This window comes from Conger conger, chromosome 3 (assembly GCF_963514075.1).
Source record: "Conger conger chromosome 3, fConCon1.1, whole genome shotgun sequence".
Lineage (NCBI taxonomy): Eukaryota > Metazoa > Chordata > Actinopteri > Anguilliformes > Congridae > Conger > Conger conger.
The window spans coordinates 3,567,980-3,581,154 of NC_083762.1; the positions used below are offsets into that span (position 1 = coordinate 3,567,980).

General features: G+C 50.4%; 1 protein-coding gene across 1 annotated transcript; it reads right to left on the reverse strand.

Annotated features, from left to right (window-relative positions):
- Positions 1 to 470: 470 nt before the first annotated feature.
- On the reverse strand, positions 471 to 12,738 carry LOC133125333 (C-terminal-binding protein 1-like). Its single transcript, XM_061237166.1, has 9 exons — positions 12,727 to 12,738; positions 10,773 to 10,967; positions 9,838 to 9,982; positions 8,372 to 8,578; positions 6,457 to 6,671; positions 6,148 to 6,278; positions 5,378 to 5,505; positions 3,737 to 3,854; positions 471 to 2,349 (listed from the first exon to the last, which is right to left on the reverse strand). Exons 1-9 carry the CDS (start codon positions 12,736 to 12,738, stop codon positions 2,160 to 2,162), a joined length of 1,341 nt encoding a protein of 446 aa, XP_061093150.1. The 3' UTR covers positions 471 to 2,159.
- Between the last annotated feature and the right edge of the window lie 437 nt (positions 12,739 to 13,175).

Sequence of the window (13,175 nt, forward strand, 5' to 3'; positions counted from 1 at the left end):
CGTGAGAGGAGAAAACAAAGAAGGGGAGGAGCCTGGATACTGTGATGTCATAGATTCCTGCCAATTGCCTTTTACCTGGTGAGTCCGCAATACCTCCTTCATTCAGCCTCCAACAGTTTCAAAAGGCCCGACCCCCCCACAAAAGAAAATAAATGCTATGGCTCACGGCAGCCTTGCAGCAGACCTGGAATTAATCTCCTTTTAATTCACTCATAAATTACAGAAATAAGTTTATGCGCATTTTCCCCAACACGGAAACATTCAACCTCTATTAATCTAAAAATTCCAGTACAATTTGAGTGGGTGAATGGGGGGGGGGGGGGGGGGGGTGGATATACACAGGTATAAAATATTTCAGCATGTTACAGTTTGTGTTGAAATGGGCAGAGTCTGAAACCGCGTCGTAACCCATGTTCATCCAAAGAGCCTCAGGAGAGAAGTTGTGACCAAGCCGATTGATCTGACCCCCCCCCCCCCCCCCCCACCTTTACATGCCCTTAAGCTAAACCCCTTCTGTCCCTCCCCAGGGAAGAAATGTTCCGTTAAACACACACAGTCCACAAGAGAAAAGAATCACAACACACGAGGCGCAAAGGGCAAGGCATTGTGGGTATTTTTTTTTTTTTTTTTTTTTACAGATGTGAATGAAATGATAAAAAACGGCAAACGTGAAAAGCTGCCCGAGGCAGAAGGAAAAGAAACGGGATGTGTTTCAAAAGCCTGAGACCTCTTTGAGAGAGAGAGATAGAGAGAGAGAGAGAGAGAGAGAGAGAGAGAGACGGGTGAAACCGCCCCATACTTTCTGTATTTTTTTTTAAGCCTGCACTCTGTTCTGTTTTGGATTTTTTTTCTGGTTTAGTAAAGAACTCTAAAAAACTGTACAAAGACTAAACGATCTAAGAGTACATTCAATATCTGTTACTGAGGTACTGCAGAGTGCCCTGGAGACAGAACAGCGTTCACAGTTAAGAGTCGTGTGTGTGTGTGTGTGTGTGTGTGTGTGTGTGTGTGTGTGTGTGCGCGCGAGTGTGAATATGCCTGTGCGCGTGAGTATGTATGTGTGAGCGTGCGTGAGTATGTTTGTGAGCACGAGTATGCGTGTGTGTGTGTGTGTGAGTATGCGTGTGTGAGTATGCGTGTGTGAGTATGCGTGTGTGAGTATGCGTGTGAGTATGCGTGTGTGAGTATGCGTGTGTGAGTATGCGTGTGTGAGTATGTGTGTGAGCACGAGTATGTGTGTGAGGGCGTGTTTCAGTCGGGCTGCTTCTTGAATAAAAAGCAAAACCCTCCACAGCCACAGAGCCCACATATGAACCACACCAGGCCAGACGGGCAAAACATGGAACAAACCAAAAACACCACTACCAGCACATCACACACAGACATGTGAGAATGTGTGTTTGCATGTGTACTCGTGTGTGTGTGTGTGTGCGTGCGTGTGTAGTAAACACATGACGTCTCCTGGTCGTTGTGATGGAGGGAGGAGTAAGGCAGAGCAGGAGGAGCAGTCACACTACAGAGCTGAAGCCAATCCTGATTGGCTGCCAGAAAGGGGAGGGGGGGGGGGGGGGGATGGCTCACTGACTGCCTGCGCTGCTAATCGGTAAGAAAAGAAAAATCAAAGAGATTAAAAAATGTTTGTGTAATATCCTCCGTGTTCGTTTTTGAAATAGAAGACAGGTCTACCACAGCCTGACGGATGTAGGCCACCATTTTGGGTCTGTCCCACTGCACTGTTAAAAGCTCCGAGCCTGGAGATTCTCCTGAAATATGAGCGTCAAAAACATTGTCTGGACCGGGGGATAATTCAGCAAAATTCAGCAAAAACGGCAAGAGGTTAAAAAATGTACAGCCGAATCCTGAAGAGTTATTGCTCACTGCCGAGGGAGGGGGAGAGAAAGAGAGGGGGACACAGAGAGAGAGAGAGAGAGGAAGGGGAGAGAAAGAGAAGGACACAGAGAGAAAGGAAGGGGAGAGATGGAGAGAGATATCACAGATGTGTCACTCTCAGGTTGCTCTGTGTTCTGGGGGGGTTGCTTGGTGGGGGGGGGGGGGTGGAGGTCGGACCAGTTTGAGGGGGGTGGGGGGGCGCCAGTGCCAGTATCTGCTCTTCTGAAAGGTGGAGGGCGTTTCCGGGGGTGACGGAATGTGCTGGGCCGCTATTGGTCGGCGGGGATGTCTCTGTCTGCCTCGGCCTTGGAGGGCTGGCCGGGGGAGGGGGTGTGGGGGGGGTGGGACACGGGGGCGATCCCGTGGGCCAGGGGCAGGGAGGCCGAAACGATGCCCTCCACACCGGCCCCGGCCCCCGCCAAGGCTCCCGCTGTCACCCCGATCAGCCCCGCCGGGAACCTGGGGGGGGGGGGAGAGGGAGAGGAGCTCATTACACAACTTCACAACCGGCCACCGGAGCGACGGGCAGCTGAAGAGATCATCCTGATCACCGTGGCCAGTCAGGTTTTCCACGACAGCAGCCACCAAACAGGCAGGTAACCACTTTACCTTTGTGGCAGGTAAAATGGCTGGCGATTATTTAAATCCAAATGCCACTCTGACGAGCCGGCGAGACGGAGTTAATTTGAGTAAAATATATATAAAGGGCATCATCAGCAACACGGGTCTGAATACATTACATTATTACATTATTGGCATTTTGGCAGACGCTCTTATCCAGAGCGACATACCGTTGATTAGACTAAGCAGAAGACAATCCTCCCCTGGAGCAATGCAGGGTTAAGGGCCTTGCTCAAGGGCCCAACGGCTGTGCGGATGTTATTGTGGCTACACCGGGATTAGAACCATGGACCTTGCCTGCCCCAGTCATTTACCTTAACCACTATGCTACAGGTCGCTTTACCATACTGATGTCTCGGTATTAGTATTTACAGACATGGGCCATCTAACCTTGTGTACTGGACCTATATTCATGGCCTTACAACCAATCGTATGTGAATTGTGCCTCATCTAACCTGTTCAGTAGTTTGGTCTATGACCGTGATATGCACACTGATTTGTGCATCACTTAGGATAAAAGCATCTGCTAAATAAAATGTGATGTGATGCAACAATAAAACAATACAGTGACACTGCTGGTGATGGTTTCAGTTAATTTCATGCCTTGCACATGTAAATCACTGAAGCACAAATGCAAGATAGCTGTGCTAAGCACAAACTAAAATACATTTCATTACTGGCATTCAGCAGACAGTCTAATCCAGAGAAATTTACACAAATGCAGCATTTCTGCGTAGCATTCATTCATGCACCTGGATTAAATACGGAGGTGCTTAACCTGAATTACATTTGTATATTATACTAAAGTAAATCAGGTTGAGCACCTTTAGCTCAAGCATACAGCAGCAGTGTCCTACTCTGGTATCAAACCTGCAACCTTTAGGGCACAAGCCCAGTTCTGAATACAAACTCTGAACACATATTGAGTCCTTGAGTCCACAAAAATACTGTAATAACCTGTACTTGTAGATCACAGGTGAATGTGCATGGCTGTAATTCTCCTTTCTAAGCTATGAAGAGTAGTATTTGTTTGGATTCAAATACTTTTCTACGCTCTACTGAGCTTGTCTGGAGTACTGTATGAACCTATGAAACACTCTCAAAAAGTGCAAACCCTGCCTTCTGGTCCTCCCCGGTTGGCCCAATTGCACCAGGCAAGAACAAATTGAGCACCGAGAAGTATTTGAATGCAAAACGGTTACAGAAAGATAACGTATGGACTCACCTGTAGGCCCCCCCGTTGAGCTCTGTGTGCAGGGCGGAGGGTTCCACACTGGGCCACTGAGAGGCGCTCATCAGATACTCCTTATTCACGCAGTTCTTCAGACTGTCCGGGATCCGGCCTGGGGGAGAAGAGCGGGCGGGCTTTCAACACGGCGAACGTTCGCGGCGATTCAACCTGTTTATACCGTCTAATTGCATTTCGTTCCACAACGCCTTTTTAATACAAATGGATGCCACTTAGGTCTAACGATGCTAGCTAGCTGATTAACCCCTTACGTGGGATTTTTTAAAGTGTATTGATAAAAGCGTATTCTAACAATAATTGTGAACTTTTGTTCTTTCTCTGACCGTTTTTTAGAAGCAGTTTTAGCTCATTATTCTTGGAAATCTGTAAATCCTGCTCGCCACAGGGGGTCGCTGTGGTTAAATAACGAGAACATGCGCGAGGCCTCTTCTCTTCAAACAGAAAAAGACGTTGAGACGAAACGTCACTGACATCTTCGGTGTTAGTTTTTCATGTTTTAAACAGGTTAGTACTGTTTGTAACAACAATGTAATGTGATAAAGGTTAAACATACATATTTAACAGATATCGCGAAGTATCAAGTGTAATGAGTGGATGTGCTTGTTTTAATCGAGTGAAAACTTTTTCCCATTACCGGAAAGCGGTTGGCTTGGCACGATTTCTAAATGGGACAAAATGGCGTCCATATTTTTCTTATCTAGCTAGTTGGAGCTAGACTTGCCCCATGACACATTCTAATATTAATTTAATGTTTGACTTTAAAAAGGGTATAATGGCTAAACCTGATGTTTAGAAATGCTAATGTCAAATATGTGTACCGTTCTGTAGATGCTAAATTAGCTGTGTGGTATTGTTGTTAATGGGAATTGCTAGTTTGATTGCTAAACACGACTACAAGCTAGCTTGAATGCTAAGCATAATTACTAGCTGAATGCTAACTGTACTTACTGTTAAGGGATGAACTGTTATATATATATATATATTCTTTTTTTTTATAGTAGTGACTACGTTGGTATTGAAATGTGTTAACCAAAGGGGGATCTAAAGTTCACTGTAACTAAAGCAGGGAAAATATAGCCTACCTGCAAGTTGGTAGCTTATTGCACATGTCAGTGGTGAATGATAAAATACTGTAGCAAACTGTTGGTTTTAGTTATGTCAACTGAGAAACATTACATGCCGTTATGTGTACAAGAATGTTTCTTTCAGGTGTTTTGTATTGTTAACTGGTAATTAACTGTTGTATGGGTCTCTCATACCCGTAACATTACATCACGCTAATTGCGAACATAAAAGTTAGAAAATTTTGGTGAACGTTAGAACATTTGCTGTCTTGAACATTTGCTGTCCATTTACCTGTGTACCTGTGCAGGTACATCATTCATTCAGCTGTGTACCTGTGCAGGTGTGAGCGCGCCCACGCAGGTGTGAGCGTACCCACGCAGGTGTGAGCGTACCTGTGCAGGTGTGAGCGTACCCGTGCAGGTGTGAGCGTACCTGTGCAGGTGTGAGCGTACCTGTGCAGGTGTGAGCGTACCTGTGCAGGTGTGAGCGTACCCGTGCAGGTGTGAGCGTACCTGTGCAGGTGTGAGCGTACCCGCGCAGGTGTGAGCGTACCTGTGATGGCTCGGCGCACCTCCCGGGCGGCCTCCTCCCGGGCCTCGATGCTGGCCTGCTCGCTGTACCAGGACGTGTGGGGGGTGCAGATCAGATTTGGGGCATCCTTCAGCGGCCCCTGCGAGAAGCTGAGAGAGAGAGAGAGGAAAAGAGGGAGAGATGGAGAGATAGAGGAAGAGAAGGAGAGAGGGGAAGAGGGAGAGAGAGAAAGAGGATGAGAGAGGAAGAGGAAGAGAGAGGAAGAGGTAGAGACGGAGAGAGCAAGGTTAAACTGTGTGAGTGTTGAGTGTGCTCATGCATGTGTGTGTTAGTCAACTTAAGTTTTTATATTTGGCAGCCTTGACAATGTCCACAGACTGGTGGTTAGGGGTCTGCAGCTGCAGGAATGTCAGTATTGTGAGCTAAGCAGCTCGCAAGATACTGCTCCATGTGCGCAATAATATGTAGCCGCCATATTTGGAGGCGGCGCTGCTTCCTGTACCCCTAATAATCCTGCAAGTGTCCATGTCATTATTCTGTACTGTGTGTCTGTAGTGTCCATGTCATTATTCTGTACTGTGTCTGTAGTGTCCATGCCATTATTCTGTACTGTGTCTGTAGTGTCCATGTCATCATTCTGTACTGTGTCTGTAGTGTCCGTGTCATTATTCTGTACTGTGTGTCTACAGTGTTTATGTCCTTTATTGTCACTTTGGTATGTGGACATGAATAAAAGTATTAAATGTGTGTGGGTGTAGATACTGGGTGTAGCTTCTCAGAGTCAGGCTGACCTGAAGGGCTCCGTCTCGTGCACGTCCAGGGCGGCTCCCCTTATCCGACCCTCCTTCAGGGCCTGGGCCAGGGCCTTCTCATCCACCAGCCCCCCCCTGGAGGTGTTCACCAGGAACGCACCCTGACGCATCTGCACGCAACATTGCAGGTTAATACACAACACCACCCCACACGACACCAAGTTTACCAGGAACACATCTGCACAATACACGTTCATTCTCTCTCGCGTACACACACAGACACAGTGGTTGTGTTCGTTCAGACTGCAGTGTAGGGACACCCACATACGCGTACAGACACAGACGCACCTGTTTGATGGTGAAGTCGTTGATGAGATGGTGGTTGTGTTCGTTCAGACTGCAGTGCAGGGACACGCAGTCGGAGTGGATCAGCAGGTCCTGCAGGGTGGCCATCCTTTGCAGGCCCAGGGACCTCTCCACTCCGTCGGGCAGGTATGGGTCGTAGAAGATCACGCTGAACCCGAACGCTTTCGCCCGCAGGGCAACCGCCTGACCCACTCTTCCTGCGGGGGGAGGGGGGACAGAGTTACAGGGACATGTCCTTACAGACCAGAAAAACGCCAGCGTGTGGAATCAGTAGATACTTCTTTTCTAATAACTACCATTAGCCTAGCAGCTATCCTGCTAACTACCTAAATCATGAAATCATTAGCCTCTGCGGCTAACAGCAGCTGCTGCTAATGCCCGTCAGGTGAACTGCACACAGGTAGGCCTATGGGCAGGTATTTTAGAAAAGCCTAAATCAGAGGCGTCAGACAGCAGTCCTGGAGGGCCGCAGCATCTGCAGGTACTTCTGTTTTCCTTTCAATCAGCAGCCAACTAACACCTCAATAACAAGGTGTGTGGACTCTCTGGCCAATCATGAACTGAAATAAATAACTTGTGCTGAACACACCAAAAACCAGCAGTTACTGGTGCTCTCCAGGACTGGAGTTAGATCTGCAGACGCTGCGGCCCTCCAGGACTGGAGTTAAACCTGCAGACGCTGCGGCCCTCCAGGACTGGAGTTAAACCTGCAGACACTGCGGCCCTCCAGGACTGGAGTTAAACCTGTAGACACTGCGGCCCTCCAGGACTGGAGTTAAACCTGTAGACACTGCGGCCCTCCAGGACTGGAGTTAAACCCGCAGACACTGCGGCCCTCCAGGACTGGAGTTAAACTTGCAGACACTGCGGCCCTCCAGGACTGGAGTTAAACCTGCAGACACTGCGGCCCTCCAGGACTGGAGTTAAACCTCCAGACACTGCGGCCCTCCAGGACTGGAGTTAAACCTGCAGACACTGCGGCCCTCCAGGACTGGAGTTAAACCTGCAGACACTGCGGCCCTCCAGGACTGGAGTTAAACCTGCAGACACTGCGGCCCTCCAGGACTGGAGTTAAACCTCCAGACACTGCGGCCCTCCAGGACTGGAGTTAAACCTCCAGACACTGCGGCCCTCCAGGACTGGAGTTAAGCCTGCAGACACTGCGGCCCTCCAGGACTGGAGTTAAACCTGCAGACACTGCGGCCCTCCAGGACTGGAGTTAAACCCGCAGACACTGCGGCCCTCCAGGACTGTAGTTAAACCTGCAGACCCAGCGCCCCCTATAGGACTGGAGTTAAACCTGCAGACACAGCGCCCCCTATAGGACGAGTTAAACCTGCAGACACTGCGGCCCTCTAGGACTGGAGTTAAACCTGCAGACACTGCGGCCCTCCAGGACTGGAGTTAAACCCGCAGACACTGCGGCCCTCCAGGACTGGAGTTAAACCTGCAGACACTGCGGCCCTCCAGGACTGGAGTTAAACCTGCAGACACTGCGGCCCTCCAGGACTGGAGTTAAACCCGCAGACACTGCGGCCCTCCAGGACTGTAGTTAAACCTGCAGACCCAGCGCCCCCTATAGGACTGGAGTTAAACCTGCAGACACAGCGCCCCCTATAGGACTGGAGTTAAACCTGCAGACACTGCGGCCCTCCAGGACTGGAGTTAAACCTGCAGACACTGCGGCCCTCCAGGACTGGAGTTAAACCTGCAGACACTGTGGCCCTCCAGGACTGGCGTTAAACCTCCAGACACTGCGGCCCTCCAGGACTGGAGTTAAACCTGCAGACACTGCGGCCCTCCAGGACTGGAGTTAAACCTGCAGACACTGCGGCCCTCCAGGACTGGAGTTAAACCTAGAGGTGACATCATTTACGGGACCTCCCCCCCCCCTCACCGAGGCCGATGAGCCCCAGCGTCTCCCCGCGGATTCGGGCGGCCCCCCCGGCGACCTCGCGGATCTGCTCCACGCTGGAGGCGCGGGTGCCCTCGCGCAGGGCCTGGTGCATCCAGGTGACCCGCCGGTACAGGTTCAGCACCAGACACAGAGCCGTGTCCGCGGTCTCCTCTACCGACGAGGCCGGGACGTTACACACCGCGATACCTGGGGGGAGGGAGAGAGAGAGAGAGAGAGGGGGAGAGAGAGAGTGAGTGTGTGAGGGAGAGAGAGTGAGTGTGTGAGGGAGAGAGAGAGTGAGTGTGTGAGGGAGAGAATGAGAAAGGAGGGGGAGAGTGTGAGAGAGGAGGGAAGAGAGAAGAGGGGGAGAGTGAGTGTGAGAGAGGAGGGGGAGGGGAGAGAGTGAGTGCGTGAGGGAGAGGGGAGAGAGGGGGAGAGAGTGATTGTGTGAGAGAGAGAGAGGGAGAGAGTGATTGTGTGAGAGAGGGGGAGGGAGAGATAGGTGCACCTTCAGCCTTTAGGACAGACAAACCATCTGACATACAGCACCTGTCACTCAAATATCAAGCCCAGAAACAAAATACAAACGGACAAAATTAAACTTTCAAATGCCTGGTGGATAATTTGTCTCCCATCATCTTTCCTTGCATCATTAACCCAGTTAACCCTTCCATCAGTTGGATATAATGGAATGCGTCATGTGCGGAAATAGTATTTATGACAGTCGCCTATCTGTTTAAGCCTGGTTTGTGAAATACCTCCCTGGTGGTCTATGGCTCTAATCTTTTGATTTTGTTTTATGTGCATTTCTCTAGCGTTACCATGCGGAGGCAGGAGGCACAGCAAGGTTCGGTCTGTATCTATGAAAGATGATAGGTCGATCTCAGCAGTAACCAACCCTGTTCCTGGAGATATACAGTCCTGTAGGTTTTCCCTCCAACCCCAACAAAGCACAGCAACAGCTAGAGATCTGGGCCAGGTTCAGCCCCGACAAAATTGTACCAAAGCGTTTATTTAAACAGAAATGGTGGCGCGTTGAAAATCCTGTTGCAAACCGTGGGCAGACTGACTGACAGTACCGTTTGCTCCTGTGGTGTCCGAGCAGGCGTTCTCCAGCCTTTAAAGCACAGGCCTACATCATCATTGATTTGAGCTACACCCCTGACACACCCTCCTCCGAGAGCAAACACACCTCAAAACGTTGCACACCGTCGGGTGTGAAACACATCTTTCAACACAGAACCCATGGCAAAACATAGCAAAACGTTTTCCGATTGAACGTGCCCCAGGTTCAGCTGACAAATTAGGGTTGAAATGAAAACCCTACAGGACTGTAGATCTCCAGGAACAGGGCTGGTCCCTGCCGGTCTGTCTGAAAGACGATTGGTCAGCGCCAGTCTGTCTGAAAGACGATTGGTCAGCGCCGGTCTGTCTGAAAGATGATTGGTCGGCCGAGGCTTGCTCACCCAGCTCTGCCGCGGCCTTGATGTCCACGTTGTCGAAGCCGCTGCCGATCCGGACAATGATGCGGAGGCCTTTGAACTTGTCCAGGTCGTCCCGCGAGAGCGTGATGGTGTGGTACAGGAGCGCGCCCACCGCCTCGTTCAGCACCTGGGGGGGGTGGGGGCCAGGTGGGACCAACGTTATTTTCCACTTAATTCACACACAGAGAAAGCAGGGAGGCTCAAGGATCAGACGTGCGTTCAAGTGTTAAGTGAATGTCCGGCGACATAATCAATTTATTGTGGGCGTTCCACAGAACTTTAGCAGTGAGTGCACTCTGCGCTCATCCTGGGAAGCTGAAGCCTTTCTCTGCTGGAGGCATCAGCAACCCGTTAGCACGTCGTAAAACCAACAGCCACCCTACATTTTTATCTCACCCCCCCACAATTTCACGCTTGCTCCGATTGCCACCCCCAACCCCCCCCCCCCCCCCCCAAGCATACGATGGTCGTTGGCCAATGGACACCTCCAAGACAGTGGCAAGGCAGACAGGCCGACAGAAAGAGAGAGACAGAGAGGGAGGGAGGGAGAGAGGGAGGGAGGGAGAGAGAGGGAGAGAGAGGAAGGGGGGAGAGTAATTGAGAGAGAGAGACAGAGAGAGAGACAGAGAGAGGGCCAGACAGAGAGAGAGAGACAGACGGACAGACAGAGAGGGCCAGAGAGAGAGAGAAGGGGGGAGGGAGAGAGAGAGAGGAAGAGGGGGGAGTGTAATTGAGAGAGAGAGAGAGAGAGAGAAGGGGGGAGGGAGAGAGAGGAAGAGGGGGGGGAGTGTAATTGAGAGAGAGAGAGAGAGAGAGAAGGGGGGAGGGAGAGAGAGGGCCAGAGAGAGAGAGAGAGAGAGAGAGAGAGAGAGAGAGAGAGCGACAGACAGACAGACAGACAGACAGACGGGCCATACCTTCTCGTGGATCTCCTGGGTGGACTGCGCGTCGCAGAAGGCCACGGTGGCCACGTCCTTGAGGATGGGCATCTCCACGGTGCAGTCGCGCCCGTCCAGCAGGGCCACCAGGGGCCGGGGGTGCATGGGCCCGTTCAGGATGGGGGGGCGGATGCCTGGCCACGGACCAATCAGAGACGCACAGTCACCGTCACGCTCAATCAAGAATCAAGACTTTCAATAATTCACAGACCAATGACTGGCCAAGGACCAAACAAAATAACTAACTTTAAAAAATATTGATTTATTTTGGGGGTTTAGGACAGTGTCTCCATTAGGGTTGAGGTGAATTCCCTTCCAATTAATGTACGTCAAGAAATAAAATCATTTCATGAAAATTCACAAACGTGAATCAAACGGCCAGCTTCGCAGACATGGACTAAGCCTCGTCCAAGAGTAAATTATATTTTGAATGGAGAATCTCTACTGAACTTAGTCCAGGACTAACTTTAATCTCCGCGAGAGTGAAAACAGGCATACATCCATTTTCTGAAACGGATACGAGTGCCAAACCTGCGCTCCAGAGAAAATGAAGAGGGGGAGCAGGTCCTGAGAGAGAGTCCTCTCTCAGAGATGAGGCTGTAAAACCGCTCTCTGCTCTGATCCCCGTTTGACCTTTTGTCCTTCAGCTCAGCTGGTTTAGCATGGGACATTCTGGACCCCCGCCCCCCCCCCCCCCCCCCCCCCACACCCCACCCAAAGCGTTTGGGACCAGGCCCCGGTCATCTCAGGCCAGAAGAGGGAGGGAGGGGGGAGGGAGGGAGACTGAACAAAGCCTCTCTGCTCTTCCAATTGAGTGGGCCTGGCAAGAGTTTAAGTCTCTTTATGAAATCCCAGAACAACGTCATCTCTCACTGCCCCCAGCCCCCCCACGCACCCCCCCAGGATGACTCAGAACACTAATGAGGAGTCCCTGATCTGTGAACCACACCGCCCGCCCACCCCACCCTAAAACAGCCAGGGCCCCTATCTGCCCCAGGGGTGGAGGGCAAACAGTGAGTGGGAGGGGCAGATTGTGGGGTGAAGGCTTCAGTCCTGACCCAGTTTCCTCTGTCTAAAGGGCTTGAGAACCAAGAAATACAAATAAATTAAACTACACCGCCCCTGCTACTGTGCCTGTACACACACACACACACCATTAAAATGTGCTCACACACACACTCGAGGCGCAGACACACAAACAATTTTTTTAAATGCGATTCTGAACCATGACGTATGAATTCCCAGTTAGATTCATGATGTCATCAGCATTTATTAAAATAATATAGTAACCATGCCAGGCCACCCGGGCCAGCACACAGGACACCCGCGGAACGAGCCCTGCCTCAGGCACAAAGCCCCAGACCCGTCTGTGATGAAGGTCACAGGACTGATGACACACAGACTCGCTAACCTGATTGTGGCAACAGACAGACAGACAGACAGACAGGACCATTGTCCCTCAATGCTCACGGTGTTCCCCCATCCCTCCTCTCCTCCAACCAATCTACTGCTGCAGTTCATCTACTCATACTAAGACAATGAGGAGACACACACACACACACACAGGGAGAGGAGGAGAGAGAGAGAGAGACACACAGGGGGAGAGAAAGAGAGAGAGAGACACACACAGACACACACACAGACAGACACAGGGCGAGAGAGAGACAGACACACGGAGAGAGAGAGACAGACAGACAGACAGACAGACAGACTAAGGCACATGACTGGGACCCAGAAGGTTGGTGGTTCAAGCCCCAGGGTGGCCACAATAAGATCAGTGCAGCCGTTTGCAGGCCCTTAACCCTGCATTGCTTAGTCCAATCAACTGTTAGTTGCTTTGGATAAAAGCATCAGCAAAATAACTAAGAATATAATAAGTCTCAGCCAGTCCTCTCCCTGACATTCCAGTTAAGAAGCAGATGTGCTTCTGCACCCTGGAATCCATGACGATTCTTACAGTAATAGATCTCTACGCCAGTACATACTGCACACGCATCTTCCATCACGAACACTGGCTCTAGCTTCTCAACTCCAGGTGATCTAATCCCACAGACTCTCTCAGGTGTGGATGGCATCCTTCCACATCCAAACACAAGGCACTGGAAACCAAGCTGAAATAGGGCTACACGAGTTGAGAAAAAGGAAATATACACTACGTGTTATCGTTGCTGAATATGACAATGCCAATATGAGTTGCGATAAATTAAGAAATACTGAAGCGTGCGCAATTCTGATGTCTTTCCGCTTTAGGTACACGGCTAACATTGACTATTCATGGTCCGGAGTCTATGTCCACTGGGTAAAAAAAATAAAAATAAAATAAAGGTATGCACCATTTCCAAAATGCTTTTATTGAACAAATTGCACATGAACAGCGAATCA

Excerpts from the sequence above, each read along its gene's own strand:
- LOC133125333 (XM_061237166.1), bottom strand. Across the intron at positions 6,672-8,371 it reads GCTGGGGCTCATCGGCCTCG|GAAGAGTGGGTCAGGCGGTT; the intron begins GTGAGGGGGGGG and ends CTCCCCCCGCAG. Across the intron at positions 2,350-3,736 it reads CTCAACGGGGGGGCCTACAG|GTTCCCGGCGGGGCTGATCG; the intron begins GTGAGTCCATAC and ends CCCCCCCCCCAG.